Source organism: Borostomias antarcticus (genome assembly GCF_949987555.1).
Source record: "Borostomias antarcticus genome assembly, chromosome: 21".
Lineage (NCBI taxonomy): Eukaryota > Metazoa > Chordata > Actinopteri > Stomiiformes > Stomiidae > Borostomias > Borostomias antarcticus.
The window spans coordinates 11,118,435-11,129,426 of NC_140254.1; the positions used below are offsets into that span (position 1 = coordinate 11,118,435).

Sequence of the window (10,992 nt, forward strand, 5' to 3'; positions counted from 1 at the left end):
TTCCTACAGTAACAGCTACAGGTACGTCTTGTAGTAATCCCTTGGTATGTTGTTTGGTAAAGTGTCTTTTATGAGGTCTACTAGTTTCATATCCCAGGTAAAGTAAATAGGAATAAAAACATTTTGGGAGGTCAGATATACTTGTCTGGAGTTAACCACTGTTTCTGCTCAGTCTCATCTTTATGTTCATATTTACAGGAAACGGAATATAAGCAATGATGACATCTTCAACAACAACAACAACAACAACGACAACAACGACAACATAGACAACGATAATAGCGATAGTAACGATTAAAAGACAATTAATAATTAAAAACAAAGAATATCTTTGCGTTCTTTAAATCATTAAGTCAATATGACCTGATATGAAGCTCTTCCTGCTTTGTGGTCACTACTCCCTCCAAGATAGATAGGTCGACGCCATCTCTCTCCATAAGCATGTTAGCTTTAGCGTTAGCGTCTTTGAATAAGTGAGGCAATTGAAACTGTCATGATGGGGAGTAGGGCGACAAGGGGGGGGGGGGCGGGGGTTAGGGTCCCCCGGTGATGGGATGTCGTGTTTTTTTTTAGCGCGCCGCGGCCTCCAGGGTGGAAGAGGGCGTGCCCGGGGTGGCCGAGCGCGGGGTGGCGTTGGCGGGCGGGGTGGCGGCCGGGCTCCCCGCCCCGCTGCTGGGTGTGGCTGAGGAGGAGCTGACGGGGGCGGGGGTCTCGGCCCCCGGGGCGCCGCCCCCCCCTCCCCCTCCCCCCGCCTGCTGCTGGGCCTGCAGGGTCTGGCCACACACGTGGTGGTGCTTCTCCCAGTCCTTGTGCTGGCAGAACGAGCCGCAGTAGCGCGCTGTGTTGCAGCCGCTGCACGTCTCGCTGGCCTTGCGCCCGCAGTTCCAACAGCTCTACACACACACACACACACACTGGCTTACAATCCTGCAACGCCTTTTATGATACAATTAAACTCATAGGTGATAATAATTATGTTTATTTATATACCACGATGTCTTGATACACGCATTACATTAAGTCACAGTTATTTAGCCCCCTAGACACTTTTATCCAAAGCGAGTACTACTACTCTCACCACAAGTGCATCTCCTTTCTAAACAAGTGACTAAAGGCGTAATCTAGTGTTAACGGCCAAGTGCAAGAGTAGCAAAAGAAAAATATAATGGGTGCTTAAGAGGGAGGATATATATATTGTTTAGCCTGTTCATATATAAAATAGTGTGTGTATTAAGACATTGTGGTTGCTTATATGAGCATTCATCTCTATAACATTAGTAATTTAAAAAATGCACAATAAGTCCATTCAATGAAAGTAGTCAAGTGTACCTGTACTACTCACCAGAAATCAGAAGTGCATCTCTTTCTAAACAAGCATCTAAGAGCCTAAACTAGTGCTATTAATAAAATAAATCCTCTCAGATAATATCTAAAATAGATTTGGATTAGATTAAAAGAGGTTTTATCAAAGCAGAAGCCTGCAGGATGAACTGCAAGGGAACAATTGCCACACGCTAGATGACTGCAGCCCAGCGCTGAGATCAAACCCTGGTTCAGATTACACTTAAGGCCTCTTTGTGTACGTCTCTAAGTTCAAAGAGGGGGCCGTTATGACAGAGGCTGGGTTCTCCGGCAGAGTTCTAAACAGCTTCTGAACCTTCCCTGGGGAGGGGCCCCTCGTAAACACGGCTCTCACAATCACAGTCAGATGTGAGCTGGCGTTGCCGTGCTAACTGATTAAACGTTGAGGTCTCTGACGGTGATTAGTGACTGAACGCTACCTTCCCAATTTCCTCTCTACTCAATTGGTACCACCTTTCTAAACTCGACAGCTAACGTTGGGAGAGTGAGGGGGAACAGATGCACATGCTCGACCAGCACTGCTTTTCTCTGATCTACTGAAGCTTTACTCTGATCTACTGAAGCTTTACTCTGATCTACTGAAGCTTTACTCTGATCTACTGAAGCTTTATTCTGATCTACTGAAGCTTTACTCTGATCTACTGAAGCTTTACTCTGATCTACTGAAGCTTTACTCTGATCTACTGAAGCTTTATTCTGATCTACTGAAGCTTTACTCTGATCTACTGAAGCTTTACTCTGATCTACTGAAGCTTTATTCTGATCTACTGAAGCTTTACTCTGATCTACTGAAGCTTTACTCTGATCTACTGAAGCTTTACTCTGATCTACTGAAGCTTTATTCTGATCTACTGAAGCTTTACTCTGATCTACTGAAGCTTTACTCTGATCTACTGAAGCTTTATTCTGATCTACTGAAGCTTTACTCTGATCTACTGTAGCTTTACTCTGATCTACTGAAGCTTTACTCTGATCTACTGAAGCTTTATTCTGATCTACTGAAGCTTTACTCTGATCTACTGTAGCTTTACTCTGATCTACTGAAGCTTTACTCTGATCTACTGTAGCTTTACTCTGATCTACTGTAGCTTTACTCTGATCTACTGAAGCTTTACTCTGATCTACTGTAGCTTTACTCTGATCTACTGTAGCTTGTTTCATGCTGCTCTTTTCTCTGACTGCCAGGCCATCCTCATTTGCATTAAGAGTGATCTGGGGAAATGTTACAAAGATCTACTTTGATATTACAAAGCTGCAAAAAATATCAATACTATTATGATAATCAGACATAAAATCAGTGTGTTAAGTATTCTGAATAAATAACATGAGCTTTTCTTGTAAACATGGATATGCTCACCAAGGCTGATGATGGTTGTGTTCTATTAAGTCCATAGCATGCGTCCTCATGTGCAGGGTGTAGTGTGAGGGTGAGAGATGATGGTACGTGTCCTACCTCGCTGGAGTCCTCCTGCTGGTTGATGACGGTGAGCGCGTCCTCGGCGGCCTGCCTCTTTGCCTCCGCCACCGTGCGCTCCATCTTGGCGCGTTCCGTGCTGATCATCTCATGGGCCTTGCGTTCCGCCTCCGACACCGCCTTCTGGAGCTCCGACATGGCCTGCCTCTTCACCTCGTTCACGGCCTCTTCTGAAAGAGGTGGGAGACAAGCTCAGGGGCCGTCCGCAACTGGCTGTTCACGGCCCACAAACACCACTCAACACAATATGAGCTTTGTGTGGTGTTGAAGGAGTCGTTTTGAACTAACCAAACCTCACACATGTCAAGTGAAGTGAAATGCACTGTAAATCCATGTAGACAAATTCTCTGATATGTCATATATCATTATTATTATCACAGCCTACCAACACTAAACCACACAAAATGGCACTAGTCCTTCTGTTCGGCCTGTTCATTTCCTATCATTCACACACTTATTTTGAACATCTATTCCCTTATTTGCTTTTGCTCAGACATTAGTAAAGTAATGTTAATCAGCTGAGAGCTAAATTTACCGCAATTATTGGCTTTGCATTTCTGAGAATAATTAGTACCCTCTTTCTAAAAAGCGATTGTAGCATGTTTAATTGGTTTGATCCACTAGCAAGAGGGTGAATGATGTCTGCCGTTGCCACGCATGCCTAGTTGAGTTGGACTGATGATTTCTGTCTTTGATCATGACGGGTAAACAAGATGGAAATTCAAACATGAATCTGTCCGTGCGTTTTGCCTTCAATGAAGAGTAATACTTCCTTATGACGGCCTAATGCCATTAATCTCCGGTAATCTCTTGAATAAACGTTTTTAAAATCAGAAATGCATGTTTTGGATCATTTTGTGCATTGGGTAAAAGCCCGGGCGTGGGTGTTTAACAGTGACATTCCTGCTGAACGTGAGAGGCAGGCAATTCTTTTTTGTTCAAGGCTGTAACTTGACTAATTGTGTATGCAAATCAGGCAATTTATATTTAAATTATGCATTTCTATTGTGATCCCTGCGGCCCATGCGGAGTGGGAAGTGGGGAAGTGGTAGGCTGTGGTGCAAGGTGCTTGAATATTTATCACCAACTGTAAACATTTAGCCTGCTCAAACAGATGTGTTCACCACAGTCCTCCAGTGAGTAAAAAATCTTATTTTGCAGCAATCCTCTACATATTTAAATCTGTCAGCCTTCCACCACAAAAAAACTATATTGCTGAAAATAATACTGTACACTCAAAAAAGAATATTACATAGAAAACATTTGAATGAGTAAAACCATAAATTCTCCAGACAAGAAGCCAATACTTCTATTTCGATCCAATACACTTCCGTCTTTCAAGAGCTTAAGTGTCCCATACTCAATTGGAGAGGCCTTCTACTGTATGCAACTCTATTAGATCAGATATAAAAAAATGTTTTCAATATCAGCAAATACAATGTGTTTCAAAGGTAATTTTTTTCCTGTTGTGATTGAGCTAAATTGTTAAACCGGGGTGTTTTTTGTGTGCTGGGACTTAATGTGCAGTGCAGACAGAGGTGTTGGAGATTGCTCAGTGCAGCTGATATAGCTGTGTGCAGGGAAGTGTGATCACACCAAACACCACAGATGGAAGATCAATCCTCGCGCAGGAGAGCGCCAGTCGAGTCACCACGGTGATACTCAATTCAATTTAAATGCATATTACCCGTTCCCAGTATCTTCCACACATCATGCTTGGCCAAGCAAGGGCCGGCAATTTCATTCCTCATGGGGGTTTCAAAGAAAGGCCATTGACTCCTAGATACACCCAAGATTGCCTTTCACTGAACTCTTTTTCATATTCTAGAACATTCACACAGCATCCAGGAGCGTTCTATCAAGAGGAGTCCGTGTTCTAGAACATCAATGACAACCAATCCAGAGTCCATAGCTGGGAAGTCTAACAGATGTGCTTCCTGTTTTTAGTAAGGAACTATTTAATATTGACCGTGTCGTAATAATCACTGATGCTATGGTTCCTACTGCACCTTTAATAGCTAAACCACTAGACTAGCGTGAAGGAGAGGGGATTACTTGTTCGGCCACGGCCGTAAAACTAGTTTATGACCTGACATCATATTTGGAGTGTGTGGACCAGCTCAGAGAAACCTCTGGACTTCCTACTGTATAATAATTCACTGAGCGTTATTCTGGGGTACGATACCACACTCTCCTCACAGGCTGAGCGCTGCAGAACTTAAGAGTCTAAAAGGGAGGGGGGCCTCTTAACTGAGAGGAGCTTTCTTTGAATAGCATCCCTCCAGACAGACAGAGATGAAATGGACCACGCAGGGAGAGCTCGGTCCGGCAGCCGGCCGAACCCTCAGAAGCTTCCTCTCTCTAATGCTGTGTTCACACTGGGCGCAAATTTTTCCTGCGGCGCGGCGAGTTTACATAGAAAGTCAATACAATTCGTGTGGACTGGGCGGTGGGCGGCACGGGTGGTGCGAATCGCAGAACTCGACGGCGCGGCGGCCAGGATTCGCCGCGCGGCGACATTCACAAAAGTTCAATTTGGATCCCGCGGTGAGATTGGGCGAACTGGGCGGCGCAAAATTTCTCGCCGCGCCTGGTGTGAACACAGCATTAGCAGAGTGGACGGCAGCTGAAAGACAGCACCGTGTGGAAAATCACCACTGCGGCGAATGTGAGGAGTTTAGCAGGCGATAGGAGGGACATCTACAGATGTGGGAAGTTAGAAATGTCACATTCTGCAGCATTTCTCCTCGCGGTATTTGGCAGGGAAATCCCGTTGGAAATCTCGTGGGATTTCAGACGGGTGTTATTTCGTTTTAGTGATGCACCACCGCCAGGTGGCGTCTTTGAGTAGATTTAGCAGGCTGGGCTCAGTGTTTTTCTCCTATAGTCTACGAATGAAGCATCATTAAATTTCACATTCCTTAATTTAAATGCTCTGTTATAAAGCACTTTGAGCTGAATTTATCTGTATGAAAGGGGCTATACAAATAACGTTTAATTGTTATTATTACCTTGTTCTCAAACACATGTTTTCTCCATCTCGATGTAATTTAACTATTACGAACACCTATAATATATCTAGGCCTACAGTAGCCTATCTATCTCGGCAACTGACGTCGGGTCAAGACGTGGTGTCTGTTAAGTCAAATGCGCAAAATAACAGTATTGTAAATATATTTGTTAGTAAAGATGTGGTGAACGTGAGGGTTTTGCGTTTTGTTTCTGGAACGCATTCAACTGGTAGGCTACTCGTAAACCCCGGAAGTAAATTTGAAGACAGGGCACCAGCTAATGTAGCCAAGTCTGAGCGCAGTAGGCTATATGGCTTCAGCACGATACAAAGAAAAAATAAGCTTGATCGGAGGTGTGGATCCATACAAAATTGAAATAGTCGCCATGAGTAAAGATCACTCATTGCCAATCATATCCGGACATTAACTATCTTGTGCATAGCGGCAGGTTTGACAGTGAGACATCAACCGATAATTGTAATAATGCGATTATTGAAATGGTCTTGTGAACGCCTTTATCTGATTTCCAAAATCGGGGTAAGGTCCATAGGACGATTGTGGGTTTTCATTTGCACATAACTATATTTTAATAAAACATTGAAGTCCGCCTGTCAATGACTTTCCCTAAAATTGTGTTCTGTTGCACCCCCTATTGTTAAATTATAAATGAAAAAAACATACACAATATTTTGTTATTTGAATGATCTTGAATATATATATATATTCAAGATCATTCAAATAACAAAATATCGTGTATGTTTTTATTTATTTATACCGGCCGCCAGCTGTTCAATGAACGGCTATAGGGAATGCGCAGTTTCGCGCTGGCTACAGCCTATTATATGCACAGTTTCGCGCTATGTAGGCTATTATAAATAAGTATTATTCATTGGGGGAGCTTGAACTCGCTGGGGACTGGTGGAGAGATGCAGAGCCTCCCCAGACGCGACATCCTCCAGTTGGCTGAAGAGCTGCGCGCTCTGGCGTCCAAACAGCCACCTGCGGCGCCCCTCGCAGTGTCCACAGAAGAATACCCCCCAAAAAATACTTGCATGGTGAAGACAAGCTGCCGCAAGAACAGAACTGTCTACCAATGCATGAAGTGCACCTAGCTGTCTGTGAGAGGCTATAGCAGAGGATATGTGCGAAGTGTATTTGAGCTGCCGCCTCAACCGTGCGTATAAGAGCAGAGCGCATCATATAGCTACAACTAGTAGCCCATAGCCATTAAAACGGCTTATTGTTTTATTCATATATCAACTAGATAATTCGATAATAATGAGTAGCCTAGTAGGCTATAAAATGAATTCAATAGGGCAAGCCTTAAGTTGTAGCCTAGGCTACAGTACAATCACAAGACGCATAGCCTAGCCTATCGTAAAAAGCGTTGCGTTCTCATAGGCCTATATTAACTTAGATAATTATTAATTATGCTCAGGTCATAATGTCCGTTGAAAATAATTCCCTCTTAAGCAGAATTTGAATTGTATTAAAATAGGCTAAAATTAAATTTCCACATATTCTGATTCCTTCTAGGTCTATATAAAAAAAAACATTTTTTTAATGTGTAGCCTATAGGCTTCTGCGATGAACAAAACAGCCACAATGTAGCCTGCTTAGCGAGCGAGAGGGCAGTCTACCATAAAGTGTATAACCATAATGTAATATATCTAGACTACATGCATTGTGGTATTTCTTTATATAGCCAATTGTTTCTCAATAAACAGTTAGCCTATGTCATCCTCTGAGTCCGAATGTAGGCTAATAGACCGGCAGCTCTAAATGCCTTCCCAATCAATGAGACATGGTTGTAAAAATGATGTTTTATTGATGAAAAGGGTAAAACTGAAAAACATGGAGAGTCATTGCATTGATCGATGCAGTCCGCTACCAGCAAACACTGAAAATGCAGGTCCTCAATTTATTTAGATTAGACTAGCCTATCCAACTGGACCACTCCAATGAACGTTGAATGTAGCCTACTTTTATTCTTTAGGTTTTACAGAATCGGCCTACAATGTCCACACATGCATGCGCCATCTGACTAGCTCGTCACTCGCCAGCGAACCTGGACTAGACTATTAACTAGTAACTAGTAACCCCCCCCCCCAAATGCTTTTATATTCAAATAAACTGGATGAACCGGTTTCCTAGCCCTGGATCGTGGGGAGGGGGTAGCCTGCGTTAGCGGGTGCTTTGCCATGACCGGCCATTGAATTCGCTAGTTTGATTGATAGATGGATGGATTAACGTCCAAAGTAGATTGTGCAAGTATTGTATAGGCCCATGTGTAAGAGATGAATGGCTGTAACCATGAACTCAGCCAGAGGTAGGCCCTACTGTAGATTATCAGCATTATCACCAGTCTCAATTTATGTCTCAATTTATGTGTTGCCATTCATTTAAACCACCATCTCATCTAGACTACTTCTGTTGCTGCATTTTTACATTTATGCTTTCATGATTTTAGAGCGCAATAAACATTTTCCAGGATTCCAATAATCCATTCATCCAACTTTGTTCTGAGCGCAGCGCAGGCTGGTAGCCTACTGTCAAGGCTCTCGACTGATGCACTCCCTTAACACGTCTCGCATCCCCAGACCATCAAGAGAATTTCAATATAAAAGACCTTGGGATTCCAGGAGTCAAGGCCGTTTCAGACGGGGAGCGACATTCCGCCTGCATTCTCGCTCGGAGCGGGGGACGCACGCGTCCTGCGCGCAGCGGGGAAAGCTGACTACAATTCAGCTCTTGTCGCGGGCGGGCGCACAGCCTAGTTCCATATGAGAACACTCCTCGGTCCAATTCCGTATAGTAGATCAGCCTGTGTACTTTCAACGAATGTATTATTAGACATAATATCATAATAATATATATAGCCAACGACCTCCTGAGCTGCCTGCCTGATGGTCTCAGGGCTAAAGAGACCGCGCGTCGTTTTCCTCACCCTAACTCTTGGCATGCTATCAATGAAAGAAAATACATTGTAAATAAACATGGTTTTAGGCTATTGTTTTTATGTAGGCCTATAGGTTAAGCTATTTGTGTTCATAAGGTAACGTCATTGTAAACGTCTCATTGTATAGCCTATAGCCTATAATCCAATTGACTGGAACCAGGGGGTTTGACAAAAGTTATGAGGCAAAATAATTTGTCTTGACTGCATTCAAGATGTATCTTTCACATTAAAACTACATACAAAGCTGGGAATGCTAAGAAAATTGCATATGTTTGCAAACTAAAACAAGTGAACACAATTTTACAATCGAAAATGCTTATGAGACCATTATTTTACTTATATGGGGCAAAAGTGGTTTCTCTTCCTGCTTCTGCCTAAGCCCTCCACAATACCACAACACAACGGTGTCATGTTTTACCGAAGGAGAAGTGAAGAAGACGGTAGCTAGCAGTAGCTAAAGCAGTTAGCTAATGTAAAGATCATTCCTCTAGCTGCTTTGCTGCTAATGCGAGTTCGTCTCCGTTCCTGCCCGAGAAACAGAAGTTGAACTAATAGCATCAAAATCAAAATAGCTACAGGAATCATCGTTGTAAAGTTAGCTATCTGTTTTTTAGCCACCGACAGCTACCTTTAATATTTTGGAAGCTGCTGTCGTGAGCTAACTTGCTATCACGGTCTTATCGTGCAGCTTCACAGCCTGCTATTAGCAGACAGCACTAAAGTTGACAAAATCACACTTGCACATCATTAGAATTCCAACCATTTATATGGGATTTATCATTCAACTAAACATGGAACCTGAATACTTCCTGATATTTCAACCTGCTGCCATCAGTGATCGGCGCGTCTGCTTGTTTGAGTCATGAATATCTTACGCAGTTACATTCCATGTGTCCCAAAACTGTTAAATCATTCCCCATGTAGTTCACTATGTCGCACTCAATACATCCATGGTAATAGGGAATAGGGAGTGAGTGAACCATTTCAAACACATCTCTGGTCATCTCCGTTAGCCATCTTACTCGCGCCTGTTAGAATACCGCGGGTCAAGTTACATTCTTATGTTCCCACATCTGTATCTGGATGACAGCGCCGTCGTTGTGAATGCTACCGTCATTGTGTTCCTGTGTGTGTGTGTTAGGTATGAGCCAAGCCCCCAGGATTCGAAATCTAAAGTGAAGGCCTATTGAACCGCGCCATCTTGGCTAGATTTGTAGTCATTTTGCTATTTCCGGTGACTTTTGTACTTGCGCAGTTGTGCTTTTCTGTCCGACGCGCGTCCACGCACGTTCCCGGCTCTCCCCGCTTTGATTTAGCAATGAAAACCGGCTTGCATATTAACCTGTTTTTGTAAAATATATCCATTGGAGAAATTATTTTTTCATCCAGGCATCTTAGTTTTAACAGGTTAAATATAATTGAACATGTTTTGTTTGCTAGTAGATGGTATTCATTCCGTTCGCGATAACGTTATTGCAGCCAGGCTAAATTCCTCCAGGGAGCCAGTGACCGGCGAGTTGAAGAGCTTCACTCCCCGCCAGCAGGAGCTTTGGCCGCGGCTACCGCATCTCGGATAACCCGCTGAGTTCGTGGCTGCTATTTCACATTCGCCCCTTGATCAATCCCAATACCGATCCATGGTAATAATGAATCAATCGTTCAGATCGGCAGTGCTGCATGCATGTTACAACATCATTGTTAGCTTTATTAACATAACCATAGCCTACATTTATCTCTCTAACGTTAGGCTATCCATCTTACACCAGTCGGCCATTCGATAGCTAGAAGCGGTGCCAACGTTGACCGTGGACGTGGACGCGCGTATGACAGAAGTACAACTGCGCAAGTACAAAAGTCACCGGAAGGCCAGAAAAGCACAACTGCGCAAGTACAAAAGTCACCGGAAATGGTCAAATGACTACAAATTTGCCAAGATGGTGCGGTTCAATAGGGCTTCATTGTTGATAGCGGTCAGTGAATGGAGTGGCTGTAACCAGTTCTATTAATACATCCATGGTATGAGCACATAGACATCACAACGCATCATATAAAAACATCAAACCCAGTGTAACACCGTGTCCTAACTACATGCGACGCGAGCGAGCGTCAGCGACACAATGCGTTCCATTGCTTTGTTTTCTGTTGTTATGTCCTAACTGGACGCGAGCGACGCAGCGCGAAGCGGC

General features: G+C 43.5%; 1 protein-coding gene across 1 annotated transcript in view; it reads right to left on the minus strand.

Moving 5' to 3' along the window:
* Positions 1 to 569: 569 nt before the first annotated feature.
* Positions 570 to 10,992, minus strand: part of runx1t1 (RUNX1 partner transcriptional co-repressor 1) — a gene marked incomplete at both ends in the record, with an annotated part of 81,109 nt that continues 70,686 nt past the window's right edge. Inside the window, 2 exons of the mRNA XM_084455427.1 lie at positions 570 to 893; positions 2,816 to 3,006. Of these exons, the coding sequence (XP_084311553.1) occupies positions 570 to 893; positions 2,816 to 3,006 (515 nt within the window). The remainder of the gene's footprint in view (positions 894 to 2,815; positions 3,007 to 10,992) is intronic.